The 12,865-nt window shown below is 45.0% G+C and overlaps 1 protein-coding gene across 1 annotated transcript; it reads right to left on the bottom strand.

Moving 5' to 3' along the window:
• Positions 1-851: 851 nt before the first annotated feature.
• On the bottom strand, positions 852-12,702 carry GMNC (geminin coiled-coil domain containing). The gene is made up of 6 exons (XM_061345774.1): positions 12,398-12,702; positions 10,405-10,592; positions 9,754-10,014; positions 9,559-9,644; positions 7,411-7,527; positions 852-5,865 (listed from the first exon to the last, which is right to left on the bottom strand). The coding sequence occupies exons 1-6, from the start codon at positions 12,700-12,702 to the stop codon at positions 5,224-5,226; spliced, it is 1,599 nt and encodes a 532-aa protein (XP_061201758.1). The 3' UTR covers positions 852-5,223.
• Positions 12,703-12,865: the final 163 nt, after the last annotated feature.

Below are 12,865 nucleotides of genomic sequence, written 5' to 3'. Positions count from 1 at the left end.
ATTATTATACTGATTTCTTGGGCTGCACTGCATGTAAATACTTAGCCTTGAAATAATTTAATGATGCACAACTAATGACACAGAGGAATGACTGGAGAGGTGGCATTTTAGGTGAATCACAGCTTATTCCACAAATTATTTATAGACTGCTGTCTCTTTATGACTGGATGTCAGCTACCTGGCAAGAAGCCAGAGTGCTTCTGAATCATTTAATATAGTTGTTAAGGCTTTCAGAGGAGGGCAAAAGAGATTAAGGAAGTCTCACTTTGTATCTTTAAATAAGCAATAAACAGTCCAATGAAAAAGAGATTTCTCTGGTCCCAGTTGATGCATGGTTAACTAAAACCTGGCTGGGATCAGAAAAGAAAGTGCAGTAGCACAGTTTTACTTCTGTTGGCAAATATAGCTGACTAAATAGAGATATGAAGTCTTATGTTTTCTCACTCATCTTCAGTTTCTTTACACAACACCTTAGTATTATTTTACAGTTCAACATTTCAGAGTCATAATTAGAAGTACTCAGAGTACTATGATGAATCAGGATGCTCACCTGCCTAATTAAAAAGGTATATGTCTATTAAGTAAGAGAAACTGATGTTGCAAAAGTAACAGAAGAAACACACAATATCTGTCCTAGTAATTCTGTAGCATGGGATCTATTTCTAAGTTAAAACAATAATGGATCACTGCAATATGCTGTGCAAGCCTGAAATGAGCATTCCTGTGGCTGTTACATCTTTACCTCTGTTATATTATGACCACATATTGCATCTCCTTGTGTGGATGGATGCCTGTGCTTGCAGGAAATAAAGGTCTCTTTCAAACCTCCGGAGAGGTGTGTAGGTGCCAGGTATGGTGCTGAGAAACAGCTGCATTTTTTAATAGATGCTGAAGTGGGCAGAAATAATTGCATCAATTAGATGTTAAGTTTTATTAGACATAATGCCACCGGTAAGACTGACATTTACATATAATCATGGCCTTTTTAGTCACAAAAATCATGAATGTCAACATATTAAGTGTTAAATTAACTTCCATTTCTACTAGCATGTCTTTCTAAAAACATGGATTGTTTTAAGGTGTGCAGCTGCACGTGTTGCATTCACATAATAAGGCAAACAAACGTCAAATAAAAAAATAAAAACAATATGTTAATACCAGGTAGATATTTACAGACAATGAAGTTCACTGCTGCTCAAAGAATTTCCTAGGGCCCCTGGGCCATTCAAGTAGTACTTCCCCATCCTGGAGGTATATGGGCCTGGTATTGATCCTTGGTAAAAGGGAACTTCTCACACAATTTGCAGCAGCAAGAATCATGTTTTCTGGTTAAATTGCTATGAACTGGTCTAGTGGTGGGTTCCATAGAAACCAAAGTACAGAAACAAAGTGTAATACCAGAGGCAATATTGGAACTCAGAACTTCTACCTCCTGCTCTTCTATTCCAGCTGCTTGATTTGTTTTTGAAGTTAGAAGTACAGTACTAAGCTGAAACTCTTTATCTCTACAATCCCCTGGCTACCTAGTTGTGATGGCTTTGTGAAGAACTGTATTTCACTTTTTGTTTTCACTCCTATTGAGGTCTAGCTACCTCTGTGGCATGGTAATGTGACACAGGCTTCCCTGGGCTTTACCTCATGCTTTCCATGAGCAGCAGGGTGGCTTTAGCTCTGTTTTAGTACTGAGAATGGGATATAAAAGGACAAACAGGAAGCATCAGGCACAAATCAGGATGGAACCCCCATCTTGAAACCTACTTTAGGCTTTGGACAGGCAAGATCTCCTCTCCCATGTCTTTGCAGGCCAAAGAACTGTGCAAACTGGACAGTAATTAAAAGCAAATAAGCATTTCCAGATTTTATTTTATGAAGAAAAAATTGGTGTGTTTAGGCTCCAGTTTTATGGCTGACTTTTAAAAGTCCAATGTAGGGTGCTTCTACTGTGTGCCTATACACTGAGGAGCTAGATTCAGGCTCACTAGTATCAAGTTAGTAGCAGTTTTGCTGCTGCAGCCCCAGCCTGCACCTAAGGTCATAGGCCCTTCTGGGAGGTAAAGGCAAATGAGCTGGAAGCAGTGCCTTATTAAAGCAGCTTTACTGCTTTCAGGCTCAAGGAAATCACAGGGACAGAGCATGTCAAATCAACATGTCAAACCAGCACCAGCCCAGGCAGTAATCATCCTCTATATCCTACCATTTGACAGCAATCTACTGTAAAAATTCCACATTTATTGCATCTGCATGGACGTGGGATTTTCAGAAGAACCAGGTGGTTTTAGAGTGTGGTATGCTGAGTAAAGGCTTGCTTCTGGCAATAGGAGCAACATTTTTCTAAAGGAATGGTTTGGTCACTGGGACTTGTCCTCAATGAGAATTGCACTACTGAACATATCAGGAATATTAGAGAAACTAAAAAGCAGAAGAGTCTCATTCCTCACCGTGGAGCTAACTTGCTTGCTGTTGGTTGGTGTTAGACGTAGAATGGCTTATTTCTATTGCTCTTCATAATAACTCAAGAAATACTATTTTTTAATAAGTTATTTGCTATGAGAGAAGGGGCCCAGTCATCCCTTCACAAAAGGCTGGTGAAGGTTCAAGCATCACTTTGTTCCTACTGAAAACCCTTTGAGATTGTACCAAAGATCTGACACTTTTGTCCTGGCTCTCTGCAGGAGAAGTTCCTGCATGCAGTGATATAAAAATGAGGAAAGAAAATACCAAATATGTGGAAAGCTTTTTCTCTTTAGAAAAAAAGAAAATATTAATAATTTCCTAATAGGGCAAGTGTCCTTATTACTGCTGCTGACTTCATAGCATTGAAAAACATAAGTAATAGCACTCAAAAGTGACAGAAAACACAGACAGCTCTTCCTCAGCTTATATTCTACAGCTGTTTTGAAAGATGTGACATCTATAGCTGCGCTGGGTGTAATCTTCTCGCCACACTGCCTACTCCTGGCATGTTGTTTATCCCACGCACCACACTCTCCAGGGTCTCGTATCAGGTATCCATGTTAAAGTCAAGCATTTTCTACACTAACACATGCTTCAATATACATTCCAGTGACAGGAGTATTTTCTTCAATGCTGTCTTATATAGCAGGGCATGGGAAGATTAATAGAAAAGAAATGCCTTGAGAAATAAATTAGCTGTTCGTAGGACAAAATTTTTCTTCTGTTCTGACTGAAAAGCTGAAAAGTACTATAGAAACAGTGGTCTCGTCTGATCAGTCTTCATCAGCTGTCCACTTTTTTATTGATCACAACAAAACTGTCAAATACTTGCATTTATTCTATGTGCCTTGGTTTTGTTTGTTTTGGTTTTGTGAGGTTTTTCTTATATCCAGTGCAATAACGCCTACAATCAATCCTTTCAAATTGCCTATTTGGAAGTCTGCCCCATGACTGACTTTAAAGTAACTACCCAGAAATACAGAGTTTGCTTATTTAAAAGTCTTCTGGGAAATCTAAATATTACATATAGAATCCCAAATATTGCAATTCCATATTAAGTATAGCTTCTATATTAAATATGTATTAAATATAGAATCCCAAATACTGTAATTCTAAGGCACAGGAGGCTATTCAGGAGATATTTTTATCCTCTAAAAATAAAGGAATATCCAGTTTTCTATAGGAAAATAAGCCACTTGAAGGAAATCCTCTACTACAGTAATTTTTACTTAAGTACTTCCTTAATGTCCCTGGGACAATTCTGAAAGAAAAAATAACCAAATCACTGTATTTCCAACACTTAGGCATCAAACTACTGTAAAGCAGAGAATAAAGGTAACATAAAACATTACTAATGAGTTTACTTCATGTCAGTTAACTTCATATCATTAGTAGTGTTACTAAAACTCAAGTCCTGTGAAGTGCTAGAGTACCTTCTCTGCAGAGGTTTTTAAAGCATTCTCAAGCTAGCAGTGGTCTTAGCTTCCGCCCACCACTGCCTGGTAGAGACATGGGTAGGGAAGAGCTGGTGTTGAAGGCTGTGGTTCTGAAATGCTCACTCTGCCCCCAAGTGATACTGCCTCCCCAGCCAGAAGAAACATTCCCATAGAAGTGTGTGGTTATGGGAGAAGGAAGAAGCAGCCCTGACTCTGGGCTGATGTTGATTGCAGATAGATCTCTGTGTGATCTCGGAGATAAGACAAAAAGGTCAAGAAGTTGTTCCCTAGAAGGAATATCACTAGTTTCACAAGGCAGCTCTTGATATTGTAAAAAAAGCCCCACTGGAGCCACAGAAATTGCTTATGAACCCAGGAGTGGTTCTCTTTCATGAGGGCTTCCAAAATCCCTTGTAATTAGGCAGGTAAACACAGACTAAAATCCATCAAAATATTAGCGGGATGTTGGAGACAACAGGAATGAATCTTTTGCAGAAGAAGAAGAGCTCTTAGTGTACATTATCCACAGATGAGACAATTTCTGTCACAGATATACCGGGCCAGGGACTTGGCTGGTGGTGGCAGTGTTATTACAGAATTTCCAATTCCAGATCCTGTTCCAGGGCTCAAACTTTTTAAACTCCTTTTATCTGACAGGTAAAATACCTTTAAAGCACAATGCAGTAAACATTAATCTCTTGATCACACTTTAAGAAAATTCCCTGAACTTGCTGAATCACTTGTAATTAAGTAGCCTTCAGGCAATAGAAGAAATCCTGTTTATTTTAAGGCATCATCAAAGAATGTGACAGCACCATGTGACTTCATGTAGGTCAGCCTAGTGTAGCACATTAACAAATACCCGTGACTGCCTTAATCCAAGGCAATCTGTGTAGCCAGGAGAGACGCAAATCACTTAGAAACTGCTGATCCTCAGCCTATGCCTCCTTTGTCATCTGTGGATATCTGAGAAAAGTGCCATTTCCAAACTGTATTGCCCAAATGCTTTCAATCATCAAAGCTGAAAGCACTCCAACCTTGTTAACTACCAGTTAACAAGGAGTATCTGATGATAGAAAAAACATGAAACAAATAAAATCAGGTATCTCAACACAGGCACAAGAGAAGTGTATATCTGGTCTGGGGCAGATAATTGTCCAAGTGCAATATCGAGCCACGTCTGTAAGTATCTGGAAGGGAATGAGGAGTACATGACAGAGGAGCACCTATCAGAGCCCAGAAGGGCTCATTTTTGATGCATGAATCAGTTTCAAGCACAAGATGAAGTGTCTGTCTTCTTCACCCCCTACTGCTGACCCCCAGTGCAGGTGCATTATTCACCCTGCTTGGGCACCCAGGTGAATCTCCATCCTCCATCATCATCCCTGCACACAAAGGCTTGTCCTTGGTGGAAGGTGTGTGTTCTCACATTGCGGTGAGGACTTAGTGATGTTGTGAAGGCCATTTCTGTTTTATTGGGTGACAAATTCCCAGTCAAATAAGGCAACCTATAGGCTGGGAGGGAGGAAATGCTTGGCACTGATGCGACACATTCTGCTGAAGAAAACTGAGGAAGGAAGGGAGAGTCCTCAGTGCATGGATGGGTACTGTTGTTAGCTGAAGGCAGGTGGCTGCAGCTATATGCTGCTGATGCTCCTTCACTGTGGTCATAGTCTGTTGCTTCACCAGCGCTTAGGCAGCACATGTCTTTTCCAAGGTCTGAGGAGAGGGCACTGTAGTTAGCTGAAGTTTCATCAATGGTGTTCACATCTTTTAATCCTAAAGTCTGCAAGACCCAGCTGTCTACAGCAGGGCTGGCTTGCTCTTCGCAGGCAGTGAATTCATTAAAGAGGTTCCTTCTGGCTTTGGAAGCATGAGGAGATTCTTGAGGAGCAAAGCAGTGGTACTCTTTTAATTTCCTCTTGGTGCTTTTGAGAATAGCACAGTTTTTTTGGCCATGGCAGGAAAGCAGTTTCTATCGGGGGAAAAAAAAAAATAAAATATATGTGAGAGAGAAGATTAAAATCTGAATTTCCAGTTATCTGGAAGCAACATGTTTCTGATCTCGGCTTTTAGATGGGTAAGATTGTTACTACTGTCCTTACAAAAGATACTTTTTTTCCACCCTGTGGAATTCATAGGATATGACTATTTTGCGTCTTACAGTCTCTGCAACAGTCAAGTCCTTGAGAAAGAATCTGACAATGTCAACAAGGCCTGTGCTTTGATCGCATTCTCACTCAGTACAGCATGAAATGAGAGCTCCTGCCTGGCTGTATGGCACTCCTCTGTGTTGCTGCTGCCAGCAGCATTTGGCAGGTGAGCAGGGTATGAGGGGAAATGTGGCAATCTGGCACATAGGGAGGATATGAAGGTAAGTCATATTGGGGCAGGTGTGATCCTGGACAAGGAGTGCTCAGAGCAGCAGACTGAGTGGCTTAAGCCCATTAATCCACCTCGGTTGCCATTATCCCAGAACAACGGCCCTTCAGGCATCCAAGGACAGTCAAAGGAAGGCAGGAACAACAAGGAAACTTCCCCACTATCTCATGAATTCGTTGCTCAGACACTTCCTGTGACGGTTTCATACTGGACGCTCCTCCACACGACATAGAGGGGTGTCCATGTCTGCCTGCTGTGCCCAGTGAAGGAGACATTTTCTACTGCCAGGAGCCAGGTTTTGGTGTGGAAGGACAAGCCACGCTGTCAACACAGAATAGGATGGAAAAGGAAAGTCTGCTATTTTTTACAGAGCTGAGGAAATAATAAATAGTTCAGTTTCATGAGGCTGGAATAGCAAAAAATTTCTTTAAGCCAACATGAAACAATTATCTTCTGGACTAGAAACAGAGAATCAAAATATTTAATAAAAAAACCCAACCTATTCACACTTACTTTAACAAAATGTTTCATTCAACCTGAAGTGCTTAATTTGGTATTTCATCTTAAAGAAAGAAAAAAACCCAAAATCAAACCAAAACCCACACAACTTTTTAATTAAATAACTTTGAAAAAAATTAGAAGATCAGTACTCTAATGTAAATAAAGAAAAAGTATCATTGGAAGATGACAAAACAAAACATAAACCAGAAAGCATCCAAAACATAAAAAAAGAAAAATTAATCCTTAATCAAAAGGGGTAATTGACAAAATGGACATGTTAGAGAACTGTATGTTCAAATTTGAATTTTTCACTGAAGAAGAAGGTTAGATGGGATAACTTTTGCCTTGCTTATAAACTTAACTTACTTACAGCTAACTTACACATTAACTAAACTTAATTATGCCATGGGCTATACTGTCTCCACAATCAGAACTTGATACAATGTCATTCCTGGGGGAAACTGTCACCTTAGATCCATGACTAGCAATTTGGCAGCTCTATGAAGTTAAACATATCTCACACTGCAGGTTGTCTACACTCTCAGACTTTACATGTATTTTAATAGCATGTGCCTGTTTCAACCTATTCAACCTGTTTCTTTTGCACATGTCTATACAACAGGTTTGGACACAATACCTTGGCTTTTTCTTCTAAACACTTAATCAGGGCAGAATTCAGGTATTGTCGGAGGTTATTATTTTCTTCATGTAACCTAGCAAGTTCCTCTTCCTTCTGAAGCAAAGTATCTTGAAGCTGTGAAATAGAGATATTGATGAATAGATGTTGACTCTGTAACTTAATAGCAATTGCCCTATGGTGCAGCCTGCTTGGACTTGATGATCTAGGTGTTTGCTTTGTGAACTCAACCTAGCCCTCCAGCCTCTTGTCTCTGTAAACCTAAGTGGCACAACTGTTCACTTTTCACTTCTTTTATTCTTTAGTGAGTGTTTGAGATTAGTCTGAAAAAAAAAAAAAAAAGAAGTAACCACGGAATAATAACAGACAAGAATTACAGGTAGCCCTGTGAACAGCCAGAAACCAATATGGGCATGGCAGCAGCTACCAGATCTCCAGAGCAGCAGTAAGCATCCCTTTGCACCCCTCTCATTCCAATTTATCATTGGCTGGTAGGGAAAAGGAGAAGGTGGAACTGCAGGCTAACAATTCATGGCAGTAGCATGCAGAAGGAAAATGCAGCTGCCATTCTTTATGATACAAAACTACCCAGTGACCTCTTCAATCCTAGGCTCTACTGTCCCAGTGCCAGCAGAAATGTAGAGCTGCAATAATCCCTGGTCCCAAGAGCTGAGGTTTTGATTTGTCTACACTTGACACTTTTTTATGGGAAGTTCTATGCATAGGCAGAGAGATTTTTGCCTCCTGATCATAGTTATGAAGTTTCCTTTAGAGGGTCAAAGAATCCTCTGCCAAGGATCTCAGGCATCTGCTGACCACAGGCTGAAAAGCAGAGATTTAAATGACTGAGGTAGAGCCAAAGGAAGAAATACACTGATGTCTGGAACTAGGGATAGATTCCAGGGACCTTGAAGTTAGTAAATGAATTCTATCAACTCTACTGTGTTAAAATGTCATTTCACAATCGCAGCCCAGAAAGGCAACCATATCCTGGGCTGCATCAAAAGGAGTGCGACTAACAGGTTGAAGGAGGTGATCCTGCCCCTCTACTCTGCTCTTGTGAGACCTCACTTGGAGTACTGTGTGCAGTTCTGTGTTTTCAACATAAAAAGAACTTGGAACTGTTGGAACAAGTCCAGAGGAGGGCCATGAGGATGATCAGGGGACTGGAGCACCTCCCATATGAAGATAGGCTGAGAAAGCTGGGGCTGTTCAGACTGGAGAAGAGAAGGCTGCGTGGAGACCTCATAGCAGCCTTCCAGCATCTGAAGGGGGCCTATAAGGATGTTTGGGAGGGACTCTTCATTAGGGACTGTAGTGATAGGACAAGGAGTAACAGTTTAAAACTTAAAACAGGGAAGTTTAGATTGGATATAAGGAAGAAATTCTTTCCTGTTAGGGTGGTGAGGCACTGGAATGAGTTGCCCAGGGAAGCTGTCAATGCTCCATCCCTGGAGGTGTTCAAGGCCAGGCTGGACAAAGCCTTGGGTGAGATGGTTTAGTGTGACATGTCCCTGCCCATGGCAGGGCAGATGCAACTAGATGATCTTAAGGTGCTTTCCAATCCTAACTGTTCTATGATTCTATGATTTCATATACTTGATCAGAGTGATCTTTCTGGGGTTCCTTCATCCAGGACTGTTCAGAGTTTCTCCTTCCCCCTTGATGGGATTTAAAAAAAAAAATAAAAAAAAAATAAAAAAAAATGAAAGGGCAAGAAAAGAGAAAACAAAGTAAACAAGGAAATGTTTGTTGGTCAAAAAGGTTGATCATTCATATCAGTAGGTAATTCTGGTGGAATCATTTCTCAGGACTCAGGAGGACACGCACCATGTATTTTTTGTCAACAGCATGAGGTTCTGCATCATCAGAACCTGAGGGACTCCCTGGTCATGCCCCTGGGTCCTCTCTACTGCTAAGGCAGCTGGTGCAATATTCTGTTAGAAGGATGAATAGGGAACCAAGTTCATGCAGGCCAAATACTTTCCACAAAACCCACCAACATAAAAGCAGTTTGCCACAGTTTCCTCTACCTGTACCAGTGAGAGATGCCATAAACCGACCCAGAAGGTGCAATACATCACACAAAGTTAATGAACCTCGTGGGGTGAAGTTTCGGGGGGGGGGGGGGGGGCGCGGAGCCTTTACCTGTTTGTTCCTGTAGAGCTGGGAGGACAGCTGGTCTCCCTGCCATGCCGCATCCTGAGCACCGAGCTGCGAGCTGCAGAACTGCCCTGGAGCGGAGTACACCGAGGGGTTAGCCCGCTCCCACTCCCTCGCCCAGCCCGGCAGCGGGGCCGTGGCCGGGCCCACCCCCCTTCCCGGCGGCGAGAGCGCACTTACCCAGCGGCCGCGTTTCCCCCCGGTCCCGGCTGGGGGGCGGCTCCGCGGTGCAGGCGGCAGCCCAGGTCTCCTTGGAAACACCGGCTGGGACAGACCAGGGGCAGGCGCAGCCCGGGATCCCGGCGAACCCTGGCTCCGGGCACGGCCGGCCGGTGCTCTGTGGAGGCAAGGGACCATGGCGATGGGGCGCCCGGCAGACTGTTATCCCCTCCCGCCCGGCCAGCCCCCGGGCTGCAGCGGGCCCAGAGGGGAGGCGGTGTCAGCCCCGCTCCTGCCCCGCCGCATGCCGGCGAGAGGCAGCCCTGCGCTGCAGGCTGGTCCCTGCTCCCCGCTTGCTCCTGTCCCAGCCGCGGTGTGCTCGGGTACCTGCCGCAGGACAACCCCGCAGCCCCCAGGCGCGGGAGCTCCCAGCCCTGACTCGGCTGCCCGCTCTCCCCCTCCGCCCGGTGGCACCGTATCTCCCTGCTGCCTCCGCTGGGCTCTGGGCAATGCTCCCCCCGCCGCAGCCCCCCGCCACAGAGGGGCTCCAATCAAAGGTATGCCAGGAAGGTGGCTGAGTTTCCTGCAATCCCTTGGGAAATACTACGGTTCTGAGTGGGTTTAAGAGGAAGGGAGGACCCAGGCTGTCCTCGGCCAGGGCGTTCCTCCCACCTTGGGGGCTTGATTCAGGTCCGAAGCAGCACAAAGCCAGCAGTGTCACCTCCAAGACTGCTCGTACTCTCTTCTGCCCCTGCAGTTCTGCAGGAGTCCCAGCCCGTAGAGTGGCAAACCCTGAGCTGTCTCTGGATTCACCCTTTTCCCTCCTCCCAATAAACCCGATCTGCACCAGCTCTAAATCTCTGCAAGGCAACGGCAGAGCCTGGAACCTCAAGCAGGGAATCTGCTCACCCATGGGAAGGCACAGCAGCAGAAACTGCTTTTGCAGGTAGAGGAGAACCGTCTTCCTTCACCATCTTAAAGAAAGCACAAAACCTACTGCAAGCCCACAAGGTGAAGAGACCATCTTCTCCTTTCCTGCCTACAGGTCGAGAGAAATGCAAAGAGCACTTACCATATTAGTGGCAGAATGAAATGCAGGTCTTGGGAGCACGTTTCTGTTAAAGCCCCAGAGAGGTTTAAATGGCTCTGAAGGAGGGGGAGAGGGGGGAAACCAGGGAGGCGAGTTTAATCTAAAGGAGCTCCCAGTGACGCCTCAGAGCTCTCCTGAAACCCAGCAATCTGATTTGGTGTAAAGCTGTCAAACTTGTGACGTGAATAAACAGCAAACTTGCTGAAATCAAAGTCATTCTGGCCCCACAAATCAACACAAGGAAGGAGGGAAAAGAAAAGAAGGAGAGAGAGGGGAAAAATAAAAGCCTCCACACACTTCAGGACAGCCCTGAAGTGGTGTGTCTGAGTTTCCCTCCAGGAAATGAGCAGGGATCCAGGGAAGCATCCCACATGTTCAGAGCAGGGCTGCTGGTGTTAGTGATGAATTTTTTGTTTTGTTTTCAAGCTTTGTCTGCGCTTGTAAAATCCAGCAGGAAGAAGCAGGTTTGTCCAATATGCCTGGCTGAGGGAGTGGGTTTTCCACAGCTTCCCAGGAGTGTGTAGATGCAAATAGGATTCAGAGCACTTCTGTGGACAGTTCTGCGGAAGAAAGTGCAGGTTTCAGAACAATACAGTCTGTAACAAGTTCTTGCAAATGTTTCACAATGTTGGAACTGGTCTCCTGTCAAGCCCCAGGCTTCCAGAAAAATATCTCAGGATATAAATGCTGTGACAGACTTACTATCATAAAGGGTAATGTTGCAAAAGCCATATGTAAGTGAATGAAAGATGTAGATTGTCTGCATAAAGTCACCTCTAATTCGCATCAGATCTCCACAGCAATTAAAATCCATAGGCTTGCGTTTTTTTCTCAGGGAAATAAATAAAATCTAAACAACTCTTCACTAAGGGTCCATTTTTGAATAGTGTAGGGGATGGTGGGACTAAATCTAACAGCAGAGCAGCTGTTCAGCCAGGATCCTGCCTCCTGCCATGGCAAGGGCTATACAAGGAGGTAACCTGTCCTGCCTGCGGGCACTATCCACAGCCAGTCAAGGGTGGGGCTGGGTCGAAGGCAGGCCGTGATGGCATATGGGATGGTCTTTTATTTTGCTCTCAGAGGATGTTCAGTGCTGTTACTCCATTAGCAAGGCTTAGGGACAATACAAACCAAGAGGGCCATTTTCCTTCCATTGTTACTGGAGTATTTTCCTAGGTTGCTGCAAAAAGTACACTTGCAGCTATACCAAATTAAATCAGTGCCATCTCCCTTTGCATTACGTTTTTTTCCAACAGAGACATTTTAGAAAGGGCTCATGCTCCAAACACACACTGCGCCCAGCTTTATGTCACCCTTTAGCTCTTCAAACACCAGCAGTGTGCAGTACATTTGACAACTGCTGTGATAACCTATACTCTCCAGCTGCCAATCTGTCTCCTACATGGAGCATAGGGGGGCACTTGCTGGCTAGCATGAAACACAAGCTCCATGAAACACTTTCAGCAAATGCCAAGCCCCAGCACAGGCATTCCTGGATTTGTTTAGTCCTTTTGCCCTTTACTGGGCTGTCTCAGGGTGCTTTCCGGGGTGCTGTGGCAGCGGTGGCTCCCTCACCCAGGGCAGAGAGTCCACGAAAGCACTGCTACCGTGAGGGTCAGTATCACACCAGGGAAGGGCCCAGGGAAGGGCCCAGGGGAGGCCACAGCCCCGAGGCGCCGGCGCCTGCCAGCAGAGGCTCTGGGCCGGGCATCCTCTGTAGGGTTGTGCGGTGAGACAGACAACCCGGCGTAGGCTGCAGAAGCTCTCAGGGCCCGGATCAACCCCCTGAAAGATGCAAGGCTCGCACGGCACCCTCCCAGCCCCGAAAGCCCCTCCGGACACCGCAGCCTCGGCCTCGGGCTTCCCGGCACAGCGGCCATCTCGGAACTGCCTCAGAGGCGCGGGAGCGCTGGGCCCGACCATTGGGGGAGGCGAGCGGCCTCGGTGACGTCATCAGGCCGCGCCCGTCGCAGGAGGGGATGGTGGCTGCGGGGAGGGGGCAGTTCAACCGTCCGTCCCGTTAGGGCCGTGGTTTCTCTGTGC

This window comes from Neopsephotus bourkii, unplaced genomic scaffold (genome assembly GCF_033783945.1).
Source record: "Neopsephotus bourkii isolate Nb327-2 ecotype Australia unplaced genomic scaffold, CSIRO-AGI_Nbou_v1 NB_234, whole genome shotgun sequence".
Lineage (NCBI taxonomy): Eukaryota > Metazoa > Chordata > Aves > Psittaciformes > Psittacidae > Neopsephotus > Neopsephotus bourkii.
The sequence above is the reverse complement of the archived record's forward strand: the minus strand, read 5'-3'. Positions and strand labels throughout refer to the sequence as shown.